The 27,296-nt window shown below is 41.7% G+C and overlaps 1 protein-coding gene across 1 annotated transcript; it reads right to left on the reverse strand.

Moving 5' to 3' along the window:
• Positions 1-2: 2 nt before the first annotated feature.
• Positions 3-27,296, reverse strand: E2F5 (E2F transcription factor 5). The gene is made up of 9 exons (XM_074944157.1): positions 27,087-27,296; positions 13,556-13,665; positions 12,516-12,679; positions 8,873-8,914; positions 5,427-5,491; positions 3,687-3,954; positions 2,808-3,008; positions 2,305-2,349; positions 3-607 (listed from the first exon to the last, which is right to left on the reverse strand). Exons 1-9 carry the CDS (start codon positions 27,267-27,269, stop codon positions 498-500), a joined length of 1,188 nt encoding a protein of 395 aa, XP_074800258.1. The 5' UTR covers positions 27,270-27,296; the 3' UTR covers positions 3-497.

Genomic DNA, 27,296 nt, shown 5'->3' on the forward strand with positions numbered 1-27,296 from the left:
AGGCACTTCACAAAATTGGTTCACTGAAACAATTTAACATAACCCATTTAATGTCCTTCACTTCAAAATTTGGCAGTGAACGTTTTTTAAAAATTGTAGTGAAAGGTTAAAAACATACAGAAAGCTTCTTGGCAGTAAAGCTTCAGAAAGAAAATTCTGCTAAGTGACAAGCCTGGGTCTTTCTCTCTTTTTCTTTTAAGTGACCAGAAGACTGCAAGAAAAATGGGAGGGGAGAAGAGGAGAACTTGGGATCTCAAAGCTGAGTTACATTAATGTAACTTGTAAAAAAATACCAGAGAACACTTTGATAAGAGCCCTTTCTTATGGTTTTGAATTTAAGGTGTTTTGTGAAGTAGGTAAGGAAGCAAAAGGAAATACACTCCCAGAGTCAGTGAACTAAGAGGTTATACATTCATTATTTAAAATACTTAGGTTATGAAGAAGTCTAGAATGTTATAAAGTTAGAGGTAGATATGACAGTCTGGTTGCCACTGAATCTAATAATTTAGTATCTGCACATCAAAAAGATCACAGACTCCTTCATTATCATCCAGGTTAAAGTTGTAGTCATCTCCAGGAGTAGGAGAGAGTCGTAAGAGAGGAAAAACTGTAAAACAAGAACAGTTTTGTTAATCATAGAATCACAGAAATCTATTATATTTGAAATTCTGCCTTGCAACATCCTATAAATTTCAAATCATTTCCAGCAGAAGGTAAATAAAAACTTTGATGTCCAGTGTCAGTAGTCCAAAATGTTACAACTTGCTTTGCTTTGGCAGTAGTTGTCTGCAAGCACTGGACTGTGCATTGGGGATCCTGGTGCAACTCCACCAAAATAAGGTTTAAAATCATTTAAATGCACAGACGCAATTTATTAACTATGCTTTAAATGAATTTCCTTTGCCATCTTACCTGCGGCAAAGCCAGTGCAGTATAACAGAGATTAGTCTCCTCTGCTGCAGCAAAGCAACACTTAAGCAGCCTTTGTGTTTCGTACCTAGCAGTGGGTCTATTCTATCATATAGCCTCCATTATTGTATCTGTGTGCCTCACCATCTACAAATGTATTTTTCCTGTGAGATAGGGGCATGCTATTATCCCCCTTTACAGACTGGAAACTAAGGCATGAAGAGACTGAGGCCATGTCTACACTATGCATGGAAGTCCATCTAAGCTACACAATTTGAGTTATGTTAATAGCGTAACTCAAGTTGATGTAGCTTAGATCTACTTACTGCGGGGTCCACACTACATGATGTCGACTGGAGACATTCTCCCATCGACTCCCCTTACTCTTCTCGATCCAGTGGAATACAGGAGTTGACAGGAGAGTGATCAGCGGTCGATTATTGACCACCCATGTATCGATCGCTGCAATATCAATCCTCCGGTAAGTGTAGACAAGCCCTAGGTGACTTGCCCAAACTCACACAGGAAGCCTGCAGCAGAGCAGGAAATTAAACCCAGGTGTCTCCAGGCTAGTACCCTGACCACTGAGTCATTCTCTCTCTCTCACCAACTGGATACTCAATTAGGCCCTGAGCCTGCAAAAAACTGAACACTGGCATTTAATGCAAATGAGTAATATCACTGAATCTAAAGGTATTATACATGTATAACATTACTCACACATGTAAGTGCTCACAGGATTTGGGCCTTAATACCTTGACAGTGATGGTCAGTTTGGAAGGGAAAACAGGTTAGTGATGGAAACTCGAATAAGGGTGTAAAGGGGGAGCTGCAGCAGGAAAGAAGTGGGAGTGAAATACGTCATGGTTAAAATGGTGCTGGCAGCTCATAGGCGCTGACTCCGTGGGTGCCCCGGGGCTGGAGCACATGTGGAAAAAAAACAGTAGGTGCTCAGCACCCACTGACAGCCCTGCCAATAAGCTCCACCCCCACCCCAGCACCCCCTCAGCTCTGCCAATCAGCTCCTCCCACCCGCTGGGGATCAGCTGTTCAGCAGCATGCAGGAGACACTGGGGGCAAGGCACGTTCAGGGAAGAGGACTTGCGGGAAGGGGTGGAGTGGGGGCAGAGCAGGGGTCGAGCACCCCTGGGGAAATGAGGAAGCTGGGGCCTGTGTGGCAGCTGTTTTAATATCAGATATTTGTAATGAAGTTTGGAATCAGATTTGAACAAAGATCTAGGGAAGTGGTGAATTCAGATATGAATGACATTTGCCTGCAACAGCAGAGGACTAGACTCAATGAGGAGATCCCTTCCAGTCCTACGTTCCTTTGAATGAATCACATTCTTAAAATATAACTCTGCTTATTAAAAAATAAGAATGCTAAATGCTTACCATCTGAAGACATCAATTCGTCAATGATATCACTACTAATAGTTCCTGTTAAACACAAAAGCACTTGTTTGTGAAAGTCAGCCCTGGTTCTATGCATTAAACAGCTATTGAAATGGAGAGTGTTAGCTGCTAGGCTGCTACATTTATAACTTAATGCTTGCAAGAGCAGTAGAGAGAGTCAACCAGACCAGTATCCTACTGGGCTAAAAATAATAAAACACCTTAACTTTTCCTTCTGGACAGTTTCTGGTGCTATTCTTAGGTTGCACAAACACTTATAACTACAAAGGGAATGTAACCAATATACCAGAATGGAGCATCTTTATGCGGGATGCACTTTACCCCAAACCAGACAGAAACCACAGCCAAAATGGTGAAAAGAAAAGAGCTGCAGGAGGGAGAAGGGAAAGGCTGCAGACAAGACAAACTGCTGGCCTCTTCTCCCCTGGGAAATCTGCTTTTAGCTTTGTCAGGAAGGGTTAAACTAAAGAGAGTCTGCCTACCTGTGGGCTCATCCATCTTTGCTATATCAAATGAGTTTGGCTTGAGAATACAATTAACATCCAAGGGAAGCAAGGCCTGATAGTCATTTGAGCTAGCAGTAGTTTGTGTTGTATCTGTTGCAAGGCTCGTATACAGCAAGGAGTCCGGAAGGCTAGAGTAAGGAGTTCCTGGAGTTGTATTGTTCTCTTGCATACTGTTGTCTACAATGGCAGAAAAGTACATATTACAAAGTTTGGTATGGTAAACTATATGCACACACCTGTATCTGGCTAAGTCTTACTGGTAGAACATGGCTGGTATTTGAGATGTCATCTCCTTTCAAAAACCAGGCACAGGTCTCAAGGCCCTTCAGAGATTTGGTTCACAATGTCTGTAGTATGTTGCTAAACAGCATTTGATTATCTATTAGTGATAAAAACAAGTTCAGGTAATCTCCCTCGCTGAGCCTGCTTTTCACATAACTGCCTTTTGCAACAACAGCAGGGACTGTCCTAGTACAAGCTTGTCAAAGGTAAATGTTAAATGTTCAAGCTTTATGTTCCAGTAGAGGTTTGAAGCCTTTTTCAGACAGCACATGCAATCACCTTGAGGAACAGCCCAGACCCCTGTTGTGGGCTGGTTCCTGGATCACTTCTGAGGTGTTTCTGGTATAGGATGATAAATTGCAAGTGGAACAATCCATTTCAACAGAAGTCTGAACATAGAACAGGAAGAGGATAGTGACCTCCCCCTGCAACCTCCAGCCAGCTGATAGTAACTCCATTGGGGTCAGGTCTCAGGCTGGCAGCTGCTACATTATGCTAACAGTCGATTCCCTTTCTCTACCCGATCTCTAAACAAATCTCTTTGGGGGTAGGGGGAACAAACCAGGGACCCACCTGATGGTGTATCTGTAACTGGGGTATGTGGTAAATGCTGCTCCTGGTTAATGTCATGCTGCTCTGATGGATTCTCAGTAGATGCAGTAGGTTTTGGGGGAGTCAGTGGAGTTGCAGGTTGAGATGGGGGCTGTGTAAGGTCATCAGGTGGAGGAACTGGAAACACCACAGGCGTAGAGGAACTTGATTCTTTATTAATAAGCAGCACATGGATAGGTCCTGAACTACTCTTTAGACTGATCTGGTATTTCTTTTGTCCGTTTTGTCCCTTTAAAGGTGGCACATGAAACAACAGTTACAATTCTTTGTGACTGACAAATAAGTCAAATAACTGCATGCAGCAATTGCCGTAGAAAGTAATGGAAATGCATAATTGCCTAGGTAGAAAACTTATTTAAGAATAAAATTCTCAAGGTGCTACTGCAAGGTGACAATTTTCTAGTCATAAGACCACATTAAGACAGTTTTATGCAAAGTTAACTAACCTCACATATCACAGAAAAAGATTTAAAACCAACACACCCCATAATCGATAAGATTACAACCCTTCTACATTCTCACATAATTAACAACTGACACATGGCACTCAAGTACAGAATTCTGTGCCATACTCATGTAATTGAATTCAAGCTTAGCTGTGAATCACAGCAGGATTCCCACTAAAAACTGACCACTGGGACATAGCCTCTTTAAAATAATTTTCTCATCTGCAAAATTGTCTTAATTAGAACTAACTGTCCCACCATAGCCAAATCCCTCTGATTCAGTGAACACAGGAAAATTAGTGTTAATGGGGACAATTTCCCTGCAGAATAGTCAACATAAAGCCTTCATGTTAAAGAGCTAGTTCTTGTGATTCAATCTGGCCTGTGCAGTGCTGCTACCATTGGCTAGTTAATGGGATAAAGTCATTATCTTTCTATTTTGGGAACAGGTGAGATATTTCAGTCATGGAGACAACTCTAATACAAGTTATCTGTGTCCACCAGTACAAAGGACAGTCTCACTAGATTAGCATTGCAGTTCACTTTGTGGCATTTTTTATAACCTCATTGTTTAGTTATGGTGCTTTTACTCATTCCTTGCTCAAATTAAAATATGAAATGCATCAAATGGAATCACTATCCTCCTACTACTGCACAAAAAATGTTTGCCACTCTTTCCCCACCTATGTAGGCAGCATGAAAAACTGAAAAGCATTGTATCACAGAAATTGAAGACAGCAGAAGATAAAAAACATGAAGCCAAATAGATTGTCTTAATCCATTGTTCTTGGTCAAAGCAAGTTTGCTCTGTCTATTATTCTCTGATCCTCTATCTGTTTTTCTATCGCTTCCTCTGTTGTTCTATGTGGATCTGATTTGGGTTTCCAAATTCCTTGGCCCAGCAGGGGTTGGGAAGAGAGGAGCTTGCCACTGAAAGACCACCATTGACAGACTCTGAAGGAAGCACCACTGCTTTTTGCCTGGAGGGAAACAGCAGCTATTGGGCTTTTGCAAGCAGAAGAGAGAAGAAGGAAGGGGAAAACCGAAAGTATCTTGTTTTAACTGAAAGGTCCAATCACTTTTACTCTGCCTAGATGTGCAAAAATGCTGTTTACCCAATATCAGTCCACATCCAATTAGGTGAATCCTAATTTTTTCCTCCCATACAGACAAAGAGACAAATCTTGCTAGCTGCAACACAGGCATCCTTACCCCTCCCTCACCACACATATGTAAGCAAACAGTTTGTACATACCATTTCAGGTACAGGTACTTCTAATTGTGTACCACAAGGTGCTTGAATTGCTAGAAGGGTGTCTCCTAGTGAAGTAGTAATTTAAGAAAATGTTAACCATATGTAATTTTACACATTCTTGGGTTGTGTACACTCAAATGGAATATAGTTCTTCTCTAATGCCACTTCAGCATTAGTTTGATACAATTTGGTGTTCTTCGGGAACAAATTATAACATGAATGAGAGCAAAGCTTGAAGAAAAGCTGTCCATCTTTGTATTCATAACCATGATATCCAAAGACTTAGCTTTAAATGTCCCCAGAACTCCAGCCTCTGTAGACATACAATTTGGGTGTAGTTACCTTGCACAGTGCACTTGGACACCACTGTTCTTTCTGTAGCTTACTGACTCTTTGAAATACCAGGGGAAAGTCACTTCACTTCTCTGTGCCTCAGTTTCCCACCTATGAAATTAGGATAATCCTTCTTTCTCTCACAGTGTATTGAGAGATAGAATGAGGTTTACAGTGAGAGAAGTGCTAAGTGTTTCCATATTTTATAATTAGTGAACTCTTGTAATAACCTTTTTTTATTTTTGGGTTAAACTCTATAGTACATACAAGTACATGGTAACAGAGAACATTATCTTGAAGTTCTTCCTCAGGCAAAACTAGAGAAGTTAAAAAAATAAAAAGGCATTTTATGTAACCTAGAATTGTTTTCTAAACTTTGGACCACATTGTCCCCTCTTGTGGAAAAACCAGGAGGGGAACCTGGGAGGGAAATCTCTGCTAGAGATCTTTGCAGAGAGTCTCCCTCATCCTCCAGTGGGGGAGAGGTCCCAGTTTTTCACCACCCCCAAATTGCATGGAATAAGAGGAGTCCATGAAAAGAGTGGAGCCATCTGTGCAGATGTTATGTGCTTATTCCCCAGCTCTTGGCTTCACCTATCCCCAGTAGCATGGCTCCACTGGAACTGTACTGTCAGGGATTCCCCCTGGCTGCAGCTGTCCCCAGAAAATATATGGAAGCCTGGGCCTGAGTTGTCTTTTCTGGGGAACCTCTGGTGGGTCAGACCAACATGTCCTGCCCTGCCCCCTGCATCTCCTACCTCAGAACTTGGACAGGTCCTGCAGAGCCTGCATTAGGAAAAACAATGCCCCAGGGGCAACCAAGCCCCCCTTCCATGACTGCAGATGGAAAAGACACCTAATAGCTCATGTCGCTTCTGTCAAAGTATGTAGTTTCAAAGTATCAAGTAGCTATGTATTGTAAGTTCCATTTCTTATAAACATGATTACACTTGCAAACATTTTCTAAATTCAAAGTAACCATGGGAAAAAAACAGGGATCTAATGTTACAGTGAGGTTTATGTAACAAAATAATAAATACAAATAATGATCCTCATGTTGTAAGAACTTTGCTCAATAGCAGGAATATGGAATCCCTGGTTCTAGATCTTCATTAAATAGCCATTTTGTATTGTAGGATATGTGGGTTTTTTTGCGAGGGGCTGGGGTGAGAGGTATTTGAAAAGATCCCATTTCTAGAGGTTTCAAACAGCAAACAGCTTTCTTTCAAGTCTGATGGTTAATGCATGAGAACATAAGAATGGCCATGCTGGGTCAGACCAGTGGTCCATCTAGCCCACTATATTGTCTTCCAACAGTGGCTGGCACCAGATGCTTGAGGAAATTAACAGAACAGCGCAATTATTGAGTGCTTCATCCCCTGTCGTCCAGTCCCAACTTCTGGCAGTCTGAGGCATAGGGACACCCAGAGCATGGGGTTGCGTCTCTAATCATCTTGGCTAATAACAAATTGAGGGACCTATCCTACATGAATTTACCCAATTCTTTTTTTAACCCAGTTATAATTTTTGCTTTCACAACATCCCCTGGCAATGAGTTCCAGAGGTTGTTTGTGCGTGGTGTAAAGAAGTACTTCCTTATGTTTCTTTCAAACATGCTGTCTATTAATTTCATTGGGAGACTTCTGATTCTTGTGTTACGTGAAGGAGTAAGCAACACTTTTCTTCACTTTTTCCACACATTCATGATTTTATAGCCCTCTATCACATCACCCCCTTAGCTGTCGCTTTTCTAAGATGAACAGTCCCAGACTTTTTAATCTCTCCTCCTGTGGAAGCCGTTCCATACCCTTAATCGTTTTTGTTGTCCTTCTCTGTACTTTTTCCAATTCTAATATATCTTTTTTAGAGATAGGGCAACCAGAACTGCACACAATATTCACAGTGTGGGAATACCATGGATTTATATAGCAGCATTATGATATTTTCTATCCCTTTCCTAATATTCAGTCAGCTTTTATTGACTGCCACTGCACATTGAGTGGAGGTTTTCAGAGAACTACCCACAGTGAATCCAAGATCTTTTTCTTGTGTGGTAACAGCTAATTTACATCCTATCATTTTGTATGTATAGTTGGGATTATGTTTTCCAATGTGCATTACTTTGCATTTCATTTGCCATTTTGTTGCCCAGTCACCTACTTTTAGTGAGATCCCTTTGTAACATTTTGCAGTCAGCTTTGGACTTAACTATCTGAATATATATATATATTTTTATCATCTGCAAACTTTGCCACCTCACTGTTTACCCCTTTTTCCAGATCATTTATGAATATGTTGAACAGCGCTGGTCCCAGGACAGATCCTGGAGACTGGACTGTTTATCTTTCTTCACTGTGAAAACTGACTATTTATTCCTACCCTATCTGTTAGCCATACTGATCCACAAAAGGACCTTCCCGCTTATGCCATGGCTCCTTACTTTGCCTTTGGTGAAGGACCTTGTCAAAAGCTTTGTGAAAGTCCAAGTATGCTATATTCACTGGGTCATCCTTGTCCACATGCTTGTTGACCCCCTCAAGGAATTCTAATACATTGGTGAGGCATGATTTCCCTTTACAAAAACCATGTTCACTCTTCCCCAACATACCGTGTTCATCCTATGTGTCTGATAATTCTGTTCTTTATTATTGTTTCAACCAGTTTGCTGGGTATTAAAGTTAGGTTTACTGGCCTGTAATTGCCAGGATCATCTCTGGAGCCTTTTTTAAAAATTGGTGTTACATTAGATATCCACCAGTCATCTGGTACAGAAGTTGATTTAAGCGATAGTCTACATACCAGTTAGTAGTTCTGCAATTTCATTTCTGAGTTCCTTCAGAACTCTTGGGTTAATACCATCTGGTCCTGGTGACTTATTACTGCTTAATGTATCACTTTGTTCCAAAACCTCCTCTACTGACACCTCAATCTGGAACAGTTGCTCAGATCTGTCACCTAAAAAGAATGGCTCAAATATCGGAATCTCCCTCACATCCTTTGCAGTGAAGACAAATGCAAAGAATTAATTTAGCTTCTCCACTATGGCCTTGTCTTCCCTGGTTAAACCACCTGCTCCAAACATCTTACAAAAATACAGTCTAGCAGAAACTTACCATTGAAGCAATTACAGATGTCTTCATGAGTGACATATGAAAATGTGATTTATGTCAAGGAAATTTTAAAGAAGTAAGAAGCTGAGATTTTTGCCTAAGGAATGTGAAGTTGATATTTAGTGCCATTTACAAAAGAAGTTTGTGTTCCTACAGTGTATTGTTTAGGCGAGGTCTACACTTTACATTTTTACCGTTATAGCTAATGTTGGTCAAGAGTGGGATCTGTGACTGACATAACAATGGCAAAAGCCCTTAAGGTGGATGCAGCTACACAAATGCAGAATTTTGTCATTACCACCGATGTGCACATTATAAATGCTTTGCCAATATAGCATTCCAGTATAACTAGACCAGCAAAGCCTTTCAAGCATAGCTTTGGCCTTAGACTACTATTAGAAAGTTTCCAAAATGTTATTTAAATGTATTTCACACATACTATCACCATTTCCTTTTTACTGATAAGTCTGGTTAATATCATATCGCTACGATACAGGATGTCCAAAGCTATCGTGGATCAGCACGAATTCTGGATGAATCCAGGATGAATTCTGCCAGTGACAACATACCCATCAAAAAACTAAATGCAGCCTACAGAATAGTCGAGGCAAGTGGCTTGGAAAAGAAACAACATCCTGTGTTTGTCCTGGATTTAACTCATAGTTATGGGAATTTCTCTATTAAAAATCCTTATGTTGAAGGTTTTACCTGTCAACCGTAAAAATACACAGGTCAGCACTGGAGCTTGGAAAAAGTATTGTTCACTTTACTGAAAAAAATAACTTTGGCTGCTGTAAGTATAGTTAAGAGAAGTCAACAGAACAGAAAGCTATGAGATCTTTTACTGTTTCTGTGTAAAAACTACAGCAAAACCAAGACATTGTCATTATCAAGAGAGAGAAAACTGGTTCCCAGATCCATGTTATGTAAGTTTTTCCTCTAAATAATTTAGAACCAAAATGATTTAGTTTTAATGATTTTGTCTGATGGAATTTGGTGCAGTCAAATGATAGTTGCTAACTCTGCCACCATTAACATATAAATTATTTTGTAACAAATGTAAGCCACTAAAATGTAATTTAAAAAATTTAAACCACCAAATAGGAACCTGTTGATGTTGAGAAGCAGGACAGAGAGCTCTGAATATATCTTAATGCAAGGGCATGGCAGGGCTTCCAAAGGTGTAAAACAAGTTCTATTTTAAAAATTGTGTGTATACCCATATCCTCACACACTTACAACAACTTTGAAAGCACCTGCTTTCCCTTCCACTTTTAAATGGGTCCTAGTCAAAACTCCTCCTGGAAAATAACATTTTGGGTTTAATCCTGTAATCCCATCACATTCAACTAATAATTATTTCAAACTGAGTACTGCACATGGTGGTTTTTTAGGACTGGACTTCCCTGACAGACCATTTGCAGCTAGAGAGACAGTGCCATAATTTATATAAACTGTTTTGAAGTTTCATGCAATACGTTCTTAGTCAATGTTTCAACTAGGTTATAACTAATCACTGTAGTTTTCATTTCAAACCTACCCTTTTTCAAATGTAAAAGCTGTTTTCTGAAAGTCATTTTATCTGTAGTGTTTAGAAGTAGAGGCCAGGCACTCCGGGTTTTGTTTTGCTTACTAGGTATTCAGCTTGTAGTATCACACAAGACAAAACTTAGCCTTATATTGCTTTAGATATTTAATTATATTCCAATTACTAAATTATTTTGTTAACGAGGTTTGGTACACTACTCACTATTAGACCTTCTGTGGTGGCTTGGGGTGCCCAATCCCACTCCATTCCCAGCACTCTCAGCAAACTGACTCCACTCAGAGCTTTGCAAAACTGGACCAAACTGTGCCTTCACAATCGATAAATCATTTAAAAATGGATAGTTGCACATGCTAGTCTACACTGGCAATGGTAAAGCGCTGCTGTGGGAAATTTAATTATTTCACTGCTCATTTGGGCCTCAATTCAGCATAGCACTTAAACACATTTAATTGCTTTGCTGATTGGGGACCTTACCTGTTATGTTATCTGTATTGACTGGATTCACTTCAGAACAGCTGTAGTCTATCAGGTTAATGATCTGTCCATTTAAGCAGGCCCTGACGTGATAAAAATCACTGATTTGATTGGAGCGGTTTCTATTGAACAATCATAATACAGTGTTAAGTGCTTTAGAACTACTTATAGATAAGACAGGTTTCAGAGTAGCAGCTCTGTTAGTCTGTATCTGCAAAAAGAAAAGGAGGACTTGTGGCACTTTAGAGATTAACAAATTTATTTGAGCATAAGCTTTCGTGAGCTACAGCTCACTTCACAAAAGCTTATGCTCAAATACATTTGCTAGTCTCTAAGGTGCCACAAGTACTCCTTTTCATTTTATAGATAAGAGTGCACTTTCCCCTCTCCAAAGTCTCTAATAACCTATTTTGTTCAATGTCCTCTAAGGGCTTGTCTATACTGGCACTTTACAGCACTGCAACTTTCTCCCTCAGGGGTGTGAAAAAACACACACACACACACACCCCGCCCCAAGTACAGCAAGGTTCAGCACTGTAAAGCACCAGTGTAGACAGTGCACCAGTGCTGGTAGCCACACTCCCAACTCTGGTAGCTACGCCCCTCGTGGAGGCGGGCTTTTTTAGAGCACTGAGAGAGCTCTCTCCCAGCACTCTGCCACGATTACACAAGCCATGTTAAAGCACTGCCACGGCAGCACTTTACCACTGCCAGTGTAGACTAGCCCTAAAAATGCTAAATGTGGTTACAAAGTAATGAGCAAACATAGTTTAAACAATATACTTATTACCTGTTTACACACAGGATAATTTCAGTTCCAGTTTCAACAAGCCTGAGGAGTTTATCAACTCATGTATCTTTTCAAAAGATTTAGATAACCTATCCTATGAACAACCAAAGAAGAGTATCCAGGAGTATCCTAAATCTAACAAAACCACGAAAGCAATTAATTTCAGTTAAAGCTAAAAGTCTGGATTTTCTGCATTAAAAAATTACCACTGTGTAAATTTCTGATGGATTATTTCCAGATTACCATTGATACAATCACAGAGGTTAAAACTTGAAAAGACCTATTAAACCAGTGGTTTTCAACCTTTTTTCATCTGTAGACCCCTAAAAAATTTTGAATGAAGGTGGGATCCCTTTGGAAATCTTAGACATAGTCTGTGGACCCCCAAGGATCCAGGGATCACAGGTTGAAAACCACTGTATTAGACCATCCAGTGCCTCTTTCTGCTAATACAAGATTGTTCCCTACAGTATATCTTCCAGCACTTTGTCTAGCTTGGTTTTAAAATGCCACAAGCAAAGTTTCTTCTACTCCTTTAGATCTCACTGTGTATTCCACAGCCTAATGGATCTCGCTATTGTCTCATAGCACTTGCTTCACAAGGCGAGTTAATTTCGCGACCAGTGCAAAAGAAAATTGAAATCATATTTTAATGGAACAATGCTTGAGACCAATTCCATTTCTTCTAGAGTTAGTAAACCCCCCTTGGTCACCTAGTTCAAGTATCCTCTCACTTCTAGAGCAGGTCATATTATGTGACCAACCTTTTAATATATGACTGGTGCTTCTTTAATTCTACTTCACGAATGCACACAATGTACATCCCAAAGGATATTGGTTGTTTGTGGAGTCATCCATAACATTTTTGATGCTTTGCTGCAGCCACAATTTTTGCTGATCCAGCTCTTTTTCTTTTAGTTCCAAATCTTCAATTTCTGCTTCAAGATACCTCAGTCTGTCTATGACTTCTTTCGTATTGCAGCCAGCACCTACACCTCTTTTAGAAGGTACAATATTTTATGCAGTCACAATATGTGTAATGATAATGTAAAAAAACTACAGAGAGAGAGAGAGTTTGAAGCATGGATATTGCTTTTTTTTTTTTTTTTTAAGCCCACCATATTAATTATATTATGAAATACTAAGAGGTAGTAAAATCCCTGCTTTTCTTTTTTAAGTAGAAAAATATTGAAAAATGTTTTAAATGTGGGGCCAACATTAGGATTCCCGTCACTGATTTCCATTTTCAAGGCAGGTGGTGTTTTCTGTGTCAGGACTGTGTATCCAGCTCAATTCCCCCTAGTTAGCTCCTCACACGAGCGATGGAAGACTGGAACATGTTTTCTTATAGGCCGAATCTTAGGCTAGCACACTGCCTGCCTGGTCCTTAGCACTGCTCTGTTCAACTCTACCACACACATCAGAGCCACATCTCCAATCCCTGCCCAAACTCTTCTTGAAGTTCAAAGATTTATTTCTTTTGAGTAGCAAGTTATAATGTTATATAAATTTTAGTGCCCATGAAAATGGCCAGATTCACTTTTCAGGATTGTCAATCTAGACACAGTACAATATGAAAAACAGCAATGCTAAATTGCCCCCCAAATATGCTGAAAACCTCAGACTTCACAGTTCAGAGTACTTCAGTCTCTAGCACCATTCAGTTCTTGGCCTCTCTGAAAGCAAGGATGCCAACTGCAGTGAGGACACCTGGTCATTAGGAATTGGATTGAGACCACTGACATATTCTACATAGGCTACCACTGATTAATTAAAATTCATTTTGTATTGTTGAATATAGCCAAGGAAAAAGGAATTAGGCCAACTTTCCCCCCTTGAAAATGTGAAAACTTGCAGAATTGACACTTCTTACTTCCATTGGATGCTGTTTTTTGACTTTTTCTCAATTAAATCTATGCCTTCCAAAACATTGGTGATGTCATAGATTCTTCTTTTTTGTCTCACAGCAAGAGTATCAGCAGCCTGTTAAAAGAACAGAGATAAGTGTCAGCAATCTGCACACCAAGGCAAAAGGCTAGCCCATTAGGCTGCTCACCTGAAGCTCAGCAAGCTTCCTGGGTGCTACAGACTCTAGGTCCCTGGTTTCACAACCTACAGGTCACGACCTTAAACTGGGTCACCAGAACACATCAAAGAGTTGCAGGGCTGGCTAGGCTTGGCTCCTTGCTCCCCGTGTTGTGACCTGGTACACAGGGTTGCAGTACTGCTTAGGTTTGGCCTAGCAACTCTTCCGTAATGACAGTGGTGGGCAAGCTGGGCGCTACGACCCCATGAGCCAGGCCACAAAATGTCACTCACACAAATTCCCACTCCCACCCCCCAGCAGGGTGGCCATGCTAAACCTGAGCAGTACTTTGACACTGGTGTATGTAACACCCAGAGCAGGGAGCCAAGCCCAGCCGCCTACAAGGACAGGAGCCGAGAGGGAACAGCTGATGTCGTGTTCTCCAATAAGTACTGGCCTCCCAAAGTGCATCCTGCTCTGCAACTGAGCAGCACCCCATCTTCCGCTCCTGTCCTCCCCATGAAGCTTGCCCCCACCCAATGTACCCCTCTCACTCAGCCAGGTGACTTCCCCTCTGTCACGCTACCTATACCCCAACTAATTCCTTCCTCCATTCTCCCCACTTTTCCGCCAGGACCTCAAATTCCCCCTACCCCTTGACCCTCTGCTGCCTATGGGTAATGCGTGAGGCTATGTTTTTGGGGGCACTATAGGCTCATCGCCCCTCCCCCACACTGCTTTGATCCCATATCCTTCCCCCCCCCCCCAATACCCCACATCCCTCTGCCCCCTCCCACAAAATTCCTTCCCCAGGTCCCCCTCCACCTCTGACATGGGCCATATGTGGGGACAGTGTGTTTTGGGGGGATTATCTTGGCTCACCCCGCCATCCCCAGTTGCTGGTTGGGGGGGGTTCCAGCTATTCACATCTGGCTGGAGCATCTGGAATCTTAGCTCTGAGCTCCTCTGTCCCCGTCTGACATCCCCCTGGAGGGGGGTGGCCTCTGGGTTGCAACAAATCATCAAAGTTTACAAATGGTTCTGAACTCAAAAAGATTGAGAAACACTGCTCTAATCATAATTCTGAAGGGAAAGGGTTCACTATTCAACACTCACAGATGCCCAATTATACATTTTTAAGGCCCTTAGTTTTCAGTTTTTACCAATTTTTAATAAAAAACAATTCCCAGTTTTTACAAAAGCTATTATTCAGTTTTTACAGATATTAACCCAAATTTTGGACCACTTAAGTACATGAAAAGTACTGATTATGTTAAACACATCTACCTAATGGACTGGATTTTCTTATGTTAATAATAAAATAGTCTGACTGTAAATGCAAGGCTGTCTGTTAAAGTAAGTCAATGTAGTGGAAGATACGCACATGTACATGAATGCGTGTGTGTATGCACAGTTAATGTACAGCTAATGAAATGAACCAGCATTAAACTGCTTTTACTTTCAATACTATTATCTTTCTATTGGTTGCTTCTTCTTTCCTTCCATCCCACAACATTAACTGCTAATATTTACCTAAAAAACTGACTGATTTTTTTGTATCAGTTTTCACCCATTTTTAAAATTTTTGTAACAAACACTGATAAATTCGTGAGAAACATTAAACAAAACACAAACCACAAACAAAAGGCCTTGCACATTCTGCACCACTGTCCTTCAAGATCAGAGTCCCTGGCTAAGTCCAGCCAAACTCCATACAAAAATGGCATGCAGGGTTCTACAATCCATGCTCAGAGAAACCGCCAGTTACCTCAACTTAGGGGCCAGTTATTCCGTAGCCACCTGGGTATATGCCATGCAGGAAAGAGTACAAAGGTGCTATGCATGTCCCAAATATTAAATAACCAATCCCTCTCCTTCCCCCCACCCCCATAAAAAAGTCTGAAAATTTCTTTTTGGAAGGTGGAGAATGAGAATATGGAAGGAGGAGGGCAGTATCTCTCTGCAACAATAACCAAATAAACCCTCAGAGTAGAGGAGGCTAGAAAGAAGTCTACCTCCTCTGGTGACTCTGAAAAACTAATCCAGTTCTATGCTGGATTAACTCATGTTCACCTTAGAACCACACATCACAGAGTAGTTAAAGCCTCAATAACCAGGGGTAGTCTAGCCAAAAGATTTTCAGTGTATCTTGTGTGATATAAAATGGAGCAGCTACCTTCTGTTAATATATTTCTGGATCCCACCATTGGACCTTCTCTCCAAGTCACTGAGGAAACACTTATAGAGCGATAAAGCAGATTGATTCTTCATGTGTTCCATTAGAAATGTAGAAATCATAAGACATAACAGAGTGTAGCAACTTTATAATTAAGAATGCCTTTAATACAGACCCTTGTATTAAGAATGTAATACACAATTAGAATTGGAAGTAGAAGTGATTTTGCTTTTATATAGCATGTTCCATACTAAAGCTATCTAAACACATAGAAAGAAATGAGATAGAAACATAGCACAGCAACTTAATGGACAAATGTGGAAGCCATTACACACTTAGCAATAGCTCATGGCTTTGGACAATTGAAATGTTTCACTAGAGAACAGAAATGTTGATTAAGTCTCCAGAATTATCCCCAACCTTTTTCAAAAGGCTTAGTAAGCTTAACTTCTACCTGGAAATCCAGCAAAGATAGGTAGAAAGAATCTCATTTTAAAAGGTGGGGCAGGGGCGGGGCCTCATGGAAGAGGTGGAGTGGGGGTGGGGCCAGGGGCAGCAGGGGTGTCAGTGATGCGGCCCTCGGGCCAATGTATTAGTCTTCATGTGGCCCTCCTGGTAACTTGTGTTTGAGATCCCTGCCCTCACCTAACTATGTCTGAGCTACTGAAGTCCTCAAATCGTGGTTTAAAGACTTCAAGGTGCAGAGAATGCTCCAGCAAGTGACCCGTGCCCAACGCTGCAGAGGAAGGCGAAAAACCCCCAGGACCTCTGCCAGTCTGCTCTGGAGGAAAATTTCCTCCCGACCCCAAACATGGCGATCAGCTAAACCCTGAGCATGTGGTCAAGACTCACCAGCCAGACACCCAGGAAAGAATTCTCTGTAGTAACTCAGATCCCACCCCATCTAACATCCCATCACAGGCCAAACCCATCTAACATCCCATCACAGGCCATTGGGCATATTTATGGCTAATAGTCAAAGATCAATTAATTGCCAAAATTAGGCTATCCCATCATACCATCCCCCTCCATAAATTTATCAAGCTTAGCCTTGAAGCCAGATATGTCTTTGCCCCCACTGCTCCCCTTGGAAGTCTGTTCCAAAACTTCACTCCTTTGATGGTTAAAAACCTTCGTCTAATTTCAACACTAAACTTCCCGATGGCCAGTTTATATCCATTTGTTCTTGTGTCCACATTGGTACTGATCTTAAATAATTCCTCTCCCTCCCTGGTATTTATCCCTCTGATATATTTATAGAGAGCAATCAATTCTCCCCTCAGCCTTCTTTTGGTTAGGATAAACAAGCCAAACTCTTTGAGTCTCCTTTCATAAGACAGGTTTTCCATTCCTCGGATCATCCTAGTAGCCCTTCTCTGTACCTGTTCGTTTGAATTCATCCTTCTTAAACATGGGAGACCAGAACTGCACACAATATTCCAGATGAGGTCTCACTAGTGCCTTGTATAACGGTACTAACACCTCCTTATCTCTACTGGAAATACCTTGCCTGATGCATCCCAAGACCGCATTAGGTTTTTTCATGGCCATCCTTACTTAGATGATCATACACTATTTTTTCACAGGACCTCTGCCTCATTCAGTGCAGAGGATGGACTGTGCTCACTTAATGAGCAGCTATTCAATATTCTGTTTTCTCCTTGTTGTTTAATATGTGCCCTATGCCTTATTTACCGCACAGTATTCAAACCCTGCTCTAAAGCCAGAATTAATTTCCTCATAGGTTTTTCTATGGCATTCATCATTATAATATCTGACTGCTTCATAGATTCCAAGGCCAGAAGGGACCATTGTGACCATCTAGTTTGAACTCCTGTGTAACAGAGGCTACAGAACTTCCCCACAACATTCCTAGAGCAGATCTTTTAGAAAAACATCCACTCTTGATTTAAAAGTTGTCAGCGACGGAGGATCCATCACAACTCTTTGGTAAGTTGTCCCAATGGTTAATCATTCTCAACGTTAAAGATTTCAGACTTATTTCCAGTCTGAATTTGTTAAGCTTCAGCTTCCAGCCATTGGATCCTGTTACACCTTTCTCTGCTAAACTGAAGAGGCCATAATTAAATATGTTCCTCATGTAGGTACTTATAGACTGCAATCAAGTCACCCCTTAAGCTTCTCTCTCCGTTAAGCTAAACTGATTGAGCTCATTGAGCCTATCACTATAAAACACATTTTCTAATCCTTAAAGCATCTCATGGCTCTTCTCTGAACCCTCTCCAATTTATCAATATTATTTAATTAATGTTTACAACTCCTTGTAAAGTGGGGGTGTTGGTGCATGGGGGAAGGGGGTATTATCTCTATTTACAGATGAGGACCTGAGGCACAGAAAGTATGTCTACACTACAATCAGCTAGTCTCTAAGGTGCCACAAGTACTCCTTTTCTTTTTACTACAATCAGGTGGTGTGATTGCAGCACTTGCAGACACACCAAAGCATAGGCAACTTCACCCACTAGCTCTGCCCAGCCAGGACCCTGGGTACATACTCTAGTGACCACTGCTGAGTCTCCGCTTCTATTATTACTCAAGCTAGCTTTGATGTAGCTAGATGAAAGTTAGCTCAGGTATGTACACATATGCTGCAATTATACCTCTCAAATTGCAGTGTAGACATACCTAATGAGATTAAGGTCAAAAGCAGCCACTAATTTTGGGTGCCAAATTTAACACATCGAAGACTGATTTTTCAGAGTACTTAGCAGTATATAGCACTTTCTAGGTTCAAAGCACAGTTCCCATTGACTTCAGTTGCAGCTGTGTGTGCTCAGCTCTTCTGCAGATCAGACCCCAGGGTCTCATGTCAGGAAACCAGAAAATGAGGAACACACAATTAGCAACCACCTGTGAAAAGTATGGTTTAGGTGACTCAACTAGCATCACATATGAACTCAATGGCAGAGGGAGGGCTAGAATCCAATTCTCCAAGGCAGTGTTCAACTGCCTTAACCATGGGACCATCCTATCACTCCTGAAATCCCCTGCCTCATTCACAACACACCTTCCAACTTCCACACCAAATAAAGCAGGGGTCCTACAGACAACAGTTTCCTTCACTACACAACTCTGAGTGATCCCCAGAGGAGGTCCAGCCTGTGCACTGATGGAGGCAGAGATCCCTGTGGACAAAATGGTACATGATCATATAATCAAAGACTTTTCACTATTCATAGCCACAAGAAGGTGAGTTAAGGTTAAACAGGCAAACTTAATAACAGTCCTTTAATTTAGTTTTTTGGGTAATTTCCTAGGATTTTTAAATAAGCAAACTGAAAAAAACAAATTCTATCATGTGGCATCTTATTGAGACCCACATAGGTCATCAGCTGGGTTGGAACCTTTACACCTTTGTCACTTGAGCTGACAGAGTAACTGACAGAAGTAATAAGTTGTCACCTTCTAAGCTAGGGGGGAGGAGACACTTTGCCAATGGGTTTCACTCCTATTTGCTGACAGCAGAGGAATGGTGAACTCAGGAATTCTAGGTTTTGTTCCAGGCTCTGGAGGGGAGCGTGGACACAGACTCTTTTGCCCATTCCTCCCAGCGTGTGAGCCCTTCTACTCTGTCCTCTTCAACCTATCCTTGTCCTAGTTCTATCTCTTCCCTACTCCAGGCTCCTTATCCCAGTCCCATTCTCCTAGCCTACCCAGAGTCAATCTCCATTTCTCAGGATTCTCATCCTAGTTCCAATCTCCTTGCCCAATCAGTCCTACTCTTACCCCTCTGTACTCTCCGTCCCAGTCTCTTTCTCCATCCAGTACCCCTTCTACTCTGCACATCTTTTTAGCCAATGTTTCTCTCCCTTCTCCTGGCTTCCAGTCACCAACACCCCACACCTACCCACGTTCCCTGTCCCCACTGGCTCCCAGTCCTACTATCATCCTCTTGGCTCCTTGCCCCAGTTTCTTTACCCAGCCAGTACCAGTTTTACCCTACACCCTGGCTCCTCATCAGATCTCTTTTTCTTCCCCCCAGGCCTTGATTCTTAATCCCTGTCTCTCACCACATACACCTACTGGCTCCCAGACCCAATCTCCTTGCCCAGCCAGTTCCAATGTCCTTCCTGCCCTTGCTCGCAGGTCCAGTTCCCCCCTCTATTTCCCAGCCTCCTTATCCCAGTATACCCCATCAAGCCCAGCTCTTCTTCCCTTTATGTTTGCATCACATAGATTCCTCCTGCTCACTGTCTGGGCAGGAGACTGATTTCCTGCTTTTAGTTCCAGTGCCCAGACCTGGCCCAAAGAGGCCCAGATTTGTAACTGCAGGGAAAGTCCTATTCAGGCCCTGACTGGAGGATGCCCTGTGTGGACACAATCTTCAGGGAATTTAGCTGCTAAAATGTAAGATGTCTCTACTGGCCATACATGAGCTACAATTTTTCAAAGGCTTATACCTTGGTCAAATGTGGGTGGATTTTCAGGGGGACATCAAAAGACATTCCTGATTTAAAGGCTACCCCCTGCCAAATTTCAAGTCCCTATTCCAAAGCATGGGGGTGGGGGGTGGGGCGCTAGGGCATCAGAGTTCTATAACATGGACAAAATCTATTTTTTTCTAGCTTCGTTTTTGGAAATAGATGAACAGTTTTGGTTGAAATTTTCAAAAAGAAATTCAGCCTGAGCCAGACACCCAGTATGGAACATCTCAGCCCAAATGGTTAAAATTGTAAACAGGACCTTACAGTGGGAAGTGTTGGTCAACTTTAATAGTAGGCAATGCTATGAAAATCACACAGGGCATATTTTTTAATATAAACAACTGTGCTGGAACGGTCTATTCCAGATTTATATTTAATCATTTATATATTTATGCATCACAAAATTTCATTTTTATGTAACAAAGAATTCTGCTGCATAGCTGAATTAAAACCCATCCCCATACTTGCAGAAGAATGGAGTTAATGGTGGTCTTTATTACCATCTCTGGTTAAAAAAACTATCCATTTTATACTGTTAGTCTGAGCTAGCACACTGGTCTCAAATGCATTGCCCCATCCTCCATCCAAAAATACACCCTTCTAAAATAAAAGGGGTTCGAAAATTGTATATGGCAGATGATACAGAAAGAGCCCATCTACAAGAGGAAAGTGACCTATTTCTGACAAAATTTTTCAGCAATGGGTTTATACTGTCCCCATCAAGTTCCAGCACACAAATTTGTGGAAACCCTTTAGTTGATACTACAGGCAGGACAAAACTGGTTTCAACACAATTACAGAACTCATGAAAAATACCATGTTCCACTAAGTTTTAATAACAGGGAGGTAAAACTTTCAAAAGCACCTTAAGAGTCTAAGTCCTATTAACGTTCAGTAAGACTTAGGCTGTTAAATACCTATGTCACTTTCAAAATTGGAACTTAGGTGTTTTTGAAAATTTTACCTAAGACGTCTCAACAATTCTCCCACTGTTGGTAGCACTGCCGCAGATACAACTCTTACTGGGAACCAGATGTGCCAAGGTGGCTCACAACAGGCCTGGCCTACAAGAAAAAAGGCCATTTCACTTTAGTTGGGATCAGCTCTCCTTTCTCCCCCTCCAAATTTCTCATATTTGGAATTGCTCAATAAAATATCTTTAGTGGAAAATAGCTGCACAGTAGTCACCGTTTCTAGTAACTCCTCCCATTTTAAATAAGTATAAACCCAGGCAAATATTACTTGACTTTCCCTTAAAAAGGTTTGTGACTGGCAGACAAATACACAGCATGATGCATAGATTCTGTGAATATTTAAACTGTGACCCATTTTATGCTTCCAAGGAAGTTTTAAAAAGTAGTTCATTGGTATTTGGTTGAAATTAGAATCCAGGCACATTTATCAAAGCAGGGGCAACATCAGCATACCACTAGTTAGGAGAAGTAAGGAGTATGCTGCTTCCCCGCCCCTTAAAAAAATATAAACCTTAGACAACTCAGCTCTGCTCTTCTTGCTCGCTGTAGCACACAATGTGTGCACTTGCATTTCTGCAAGCATTGCTTTTTACCTGACTACTACGAGGCACCATTTCTGGTGTGATTAATTTAGTCTCTCTTTTCTTGTTTCTACTTTTCCAGTGGGATTTTTTGTTTTGGAGCCTCCTTTCCCTCCTCATCTTTCTGATTTCTTCCCTTCTCACTTCTTCACTGATAATTTTATTTCATCTCCTTGACCAGGCTTGTCTACTCACACAGTTATTCCAAGATAACATCACAGATGGGGATGGACATTATTCTGGAATAAGAATGTCCACACATGAAACGACTGAAAAATAACTGTTGCATTTTAAATTCACACCCTCCTTTAATCCAAATTAATTTTGAAGTGTAGACAAGCTCCCAGTTCTCCTCCCACAGTCCATCTACCTCTAAATGTTAACAAGGTATGCGTCTAATGCTAGAACTATTGCCAATGACAGACAGTCAGATCCATCTAAAGAGAGAACTGCTCCTAGTGACCACTTATGGGACAGTGCACCAGAATCTAATGGGGGTGGAAGAAGGAAAAAGAATGACAAGACAACAACTGTGCAGTATCACATGCCCAAATCATAATCCCACAGCCAGTTTAACAGTGATTTTCAAGCTTTATTCCATGGACCACAAGGGCACCTGCTAGTGGACTACAGGTAGATAGCCAGCTCCTCTTCCTCTTCATATTCGGCTGCTAAAGCAGGAAGCTAAAAACACATTTATTTAATGCCTTCTAAGTATTATTTTTCATATAAACAACTGGTATAGTTGTCACAGAAGTGTTACAGAAATGGTAAATGATTTTGAATGGGAGGATAGGCGGTTCGCAAGACAATGTCTCTCTAAGATGTGGAACCCCTGGCCTTATAAAGATACCTGCTACTGGAACTAAAATTGATGAGCCACCTGCCTACAGAAATTCTGTAACTCCCTGAAAATGTAGCTATGGTATGCAACTTGGTTTCTACTTTTCTTAATAGAGACATGTGTAACTGCTTTACAGCAGATACTGGGCTAAACAGATGTTCAGTTTGATTGGTCATGAAAGTACTAAACATTTATTCAGTACAGACTGTGCTTTAATAAAGTTTACTACAATCTTCTACTCATACTTAACAGCTTAGCAAACAAAATGTGTAAGAAAACAGTTTCTGACTTAAACCTAGAAAACCTGCCACAATGGAGTGAAAGTAGTAGTAAGATTTAAACCCGAGCCTTAATTTTCATTCTTCACTCAAATTTTCTTTGTTTTTCTGGGTAAAAACAGACAAAACTTTAAATATCAATCATCACTACTACTATACTACCATGACCCTGAAAGAGACAACATGAAAAAGTGGACAACAGACAGAGAACTCAGGACTTGTCTACACATGGAGTTATTCAGGATATCTACTGTGGAAGAATTCTATGTGTGGACACAGTTATTCAGGAATAAGAGTTATGCACATGGAGTTATGCCAAAATAGTTATTCTGCTTTAAATTCATAATCTACCTTATTCCAGAATAACTTTAACATGTAGACAAACCCTTAGATACTATGGTGATGAGAGTCAGAAATACTAAATAAATTAACCCTAATACTTTTGGGGAGCCATTATGGACCATAATGTAAATATATTACAGTGTTCAAAACAAATCGCCATTTGCTCCATCATCTTTGGAACCATCATTACTGACTTTTATACTTTCCACTTCTCAAACTGTCTCAGAGGATATCAAAGTTCACGACAGATAATAAAGTAATCTTCACAGCAGCCCCTGAGGCAGGGATGTTCTATGCTTATTTTACAGACGAAAAAGTTAAAGCACAAAAAGGCTTACTGACTTGTCCAGTATCACATAGGAAGTCTGTGGTACAATCCGGTACAGTCCTAATATCTTCCGGCTACCCTCCAAGCTTCCTTTGAAAAGTTTCATTTTCAAGTCAGACCCAGCACTTTAGTCATTAGCGTTTCTAATCTATACCAGTGCTGATGCACAATACTAAACACTAAGAAAAAGTACATTTTCTCCACCATAAAACTCCAAAAAGAACAGTTGATGTTTATTATTAATTATATGGGAGCATAAAATTTTCTAGCTAACCTCTACTGTATTTTGCACTAAAAATAGTACATGAGATCTCAGTCAATTGGCGAAAATTAATTTTCATTGTACATGTTATTTCCTAATTAGAGAAAAGGTGGGTAAGGTAATATTTTTTTATTGGACCAATTTCTGTTGGTGAAAGATCCTGAAGGAGAGTTCTGCATAGCTTGAAAGCTTGTCTCTTTCACCAACAGAAGTTGGTCCAATAAAAGATATTACCTCACTGACCTTGTCTCTCTAATATCCTGGAGCCAACATGGCTACAGCAACATAGCAAATAAATTATGTAATTAGGACAGTTTGGGCAAAATTATCCATCCTTTTTCAAGAGATTCATCTGTAGGTAATATGAATTTTCCATCTTCAATAGTTCTTGAGTGTCCACCTGGCTGTAGGGATAAATCCTGCTTCCACTAAAATTCTGTTACTGACTTCAGTGGTATCAAGATTTGATGTCTGAACATCCTGCTTCTTCCTTCTGTGAAGATTTTCTTCAGTAAGTAGTCTCCAAGTCACTTCAAACTAGGGTGACAAGATGTCCTGATTTCATAGGGACAGTCCCGATTCTGGGGTCTTTTTCTTATATCAGCTTCTATTACCCCCCACCCCGGGTCCCGATTTTTCACACTTGCTGTCTGGTCACCCTACTTCAAACACTAAACAGTTTAAAAGACCTCAGCAAACACAACCTCTTGACCAGCAAAGCATCACGCAACATACAACTTCTTTGTGGTACAGTTAAATCAAGGATCTCTGACAAACTCCAAATATGAGATCTCTGGCAATAGTTGGATACATCTGATTGGGTATCAAGAGAACTACTTTATGTCACACCATTTCAAAATCACTTCAATTTGGGCTGCTCATAATTTATAGCTTGAACAAGTGCTGAAATGAGTTAAAGGGATACTATCAACTTTGAAACTGAATATTTTTAAGTTTCTGATTGAGCTCCATTGAAATAGTATGTCCTGAAAAGTTTTGTTTTGTATTGTTTAAAAGTCCTTTCGTTCATTAAAATTACCTGTTTTTCTGCTCCCCTATTGACATTTAAGGGTCTTTTCAACAAGGGAAAAACTGTTTATATAGGGAGATAGTGAAAGTGACAATACACATTGTTATCAAATGCACAATGTGAAGCAAACCAGAAGGAAAAAATGTTCACTAAACTGTTTCAGTTAAGGTAATCTTGGATATTACTTTTAAAAAGGTAATACATTTTGAAATGAATTAGCTGGAAGTCATCTGATTTTCTTCTGTGCAAATGCAAAAACCAAAAGATAGTCATTTTCTATCAGCAAAATCAGAGTTTGCAAGTACAACATAATATTAAAATGTATCACACGACATTCCCGAATTTCCAATGGAGGATGTAATGTACAGAATAGGATCTTCCTTTTACACAAAATTTTCTAGTATCTCTGTCAGTCATAGGTAGAAAACAGGCAAGGAAATTTTAGATGCCAATAACTGCTTTTCTGAGGTTTCTGTGAACATAAGTCACACAAGTTCTGAATTCTATAATCTGCACTCGCTGATTAAATTTCAGCCATCCCACAAGTGCTTCCATTAAAATAACTCCAAAACAAATGAGATACACAAACTGCCTTTTTTCTAAAAATGGAAGTTAGAAGCACTAGTAATGCATAAACATAAATCCAGAGTGGCCACAGCTCTACAACACAACCCAAATTATGGAGACTAGAGATCCAGTTCATCATGATCTGGCAGGCGGCCTCACCATGCCCTCTTGAACTAAGCTGGGGCTACACCTTATGCAGAGATCTGTCTCCACGAGTGCTCACCCAACGGTAAGGTGCCTACAATCTGTTCCATTCTGTACCTATTAAGAGAGCCTTTTGGTCTCTTGGAAAGTTGAAACCTCTTGGCTAGTCAAAAAAATGACCATCCAATCCCTGAAATAAACCGTGCAACAGAGAAAGCCTTACAAGTACAGACCAGCACAAGCCTTATACCAGTGGTCCCCAAACCGTGGGGCATGGCTGCACCCCTAGCAGGGCACTGAAGAATGTTCAGGGGGGCGTGGGTTGGGCCCAGCCCCCACTGGGGTCAGGGAGGGAATACCACACTTCCAGCCCTGTCTGCCCCCAGACCACCTCCACCCCTAGCCTCACTCCTCCCCCAACCCTGTTCAGCCCCTAGTCCTCTCTGCCTCCAGACACAGATACACTAATATAAGCGTTTTTACTCTCTGCTTGGTTCTCAGACAGAAAAGGTTCTCTTTTGCAACCTGGGCTGGCCTTTCAGTCACAACTGATTCATACCACTGGTTGGGGCTCCACAGACCCTGGCAACTTACAAGCCAGCCCCATTACACTGCAGGGGAACTGGAAAGGAAGAAAACACTTGCTCTGACAGGACTCCACTCTCCCTTGGGAGAGGATCCTGCTCGTGTTCCAGTCCCTGCCAACTGCAACCCTTTCGCACTTTGACTGAGAAAGGAGTCTTAATACAGCTTTTAGTTTCTCTCTGGAAAGCGAATGGGGGAAAGTTATAGTTTGTATAGCACTATGGGAAATAGCACATGAGAAAGAAGCCTGTCTATTCAAACACACACACACACACGCACCACTTTCAGTTCCAGAGCCCCCCAATGCCTTTTCCCATATTCAACCCCCTACACAGAGACTAGCTCCAGACTCCCCATCCCAAAACACATTACACCTTCCAATGATGCTCAGCTCCACATCCACCCCACCACTGGGTCATCTCCACTGCAAAGACCACCCAGATCCACCACGCACAGGGAGACCCCTCTCACAAGCAGGGTCCTCCCCCAAAGATACTCCTCCTTACAGGTGGGCCCACCCAGGCAGGGACAAGCAACCGCTCCGTCAGAGTCACACACACACTCCCCCGCACGCTACACAGGTCCGGACACCCCCTCCTCAGCCCCTTCACCACCCCGCCGCTCTCCTCAGGACCCCCGGGCAGCTCAGCCCCTCACATTCACATGGAGAACACCCCGCCCCCCACTCACACTCACTCCATCAGCCCCTTCCAGAGCCCAGCCTAGCCCAGGAACCCCCATGCAGACCGCAACCCCTCAGGGGCTTCCCTCCAGATCCGACCGCCCCTGCCAGGCAGACCCGGCCCTGCCCCGCGCACCCACCGCTTTCAGGTCCAGCACGCCGTCCTTGGCCTCCTGCAGCAGCGACACGAACTTGGTGGTGAGGAGCCCCAGGCTCTTCTCGTGCCGGCTGCTGCTGCTGCCGCCGCCGCCGCCTGCCGCCGGGCCCCCCGCGCTGCTGCTGCTGCTGCTGCTGCTGCTCACCGCCTCGGCCAGAGCGGCCATGCTGCTGCCCGCACTCCAGCGAGCGGG

This window comes from Natator depressus, chromosome 2 (genome assembly GCF_965152275.1).
Source record: "Natator depressus isolate rNatDep1 chromosome 2, rNatDep2.hap1, whole genome shotgun sequence".
Classification (NCBI taxonomy): domain Eukaryota; kingdom Metazoa; phylum Chordata; order Testudines; family Cheloniidae; genus Natator; species Natator depressus.

Coding starts and splice junctions, on each gene's coding strand:
- E2F5 (XM_074944157.1), bottom strand. CDS start 27,269: ATGGCCGCTCTGGCCGAGGCGGTGAGCAGCAGCAGCAGCAGCAGCAGC. Junction 5,492..8,872: donor CATCTGTAATTGCTTCAATG/GTAAGTTTCTGC, acceptor CTACTTCACTAG/GAGACACCCTTCTAGCAATT. Junction 608..2,304: donor CGAATTGATGTCTTCAGATG/GTAAGCATTTAG, acceptor CTTGTTTTACAG/TTTTTCCTCTCTTACGACTC.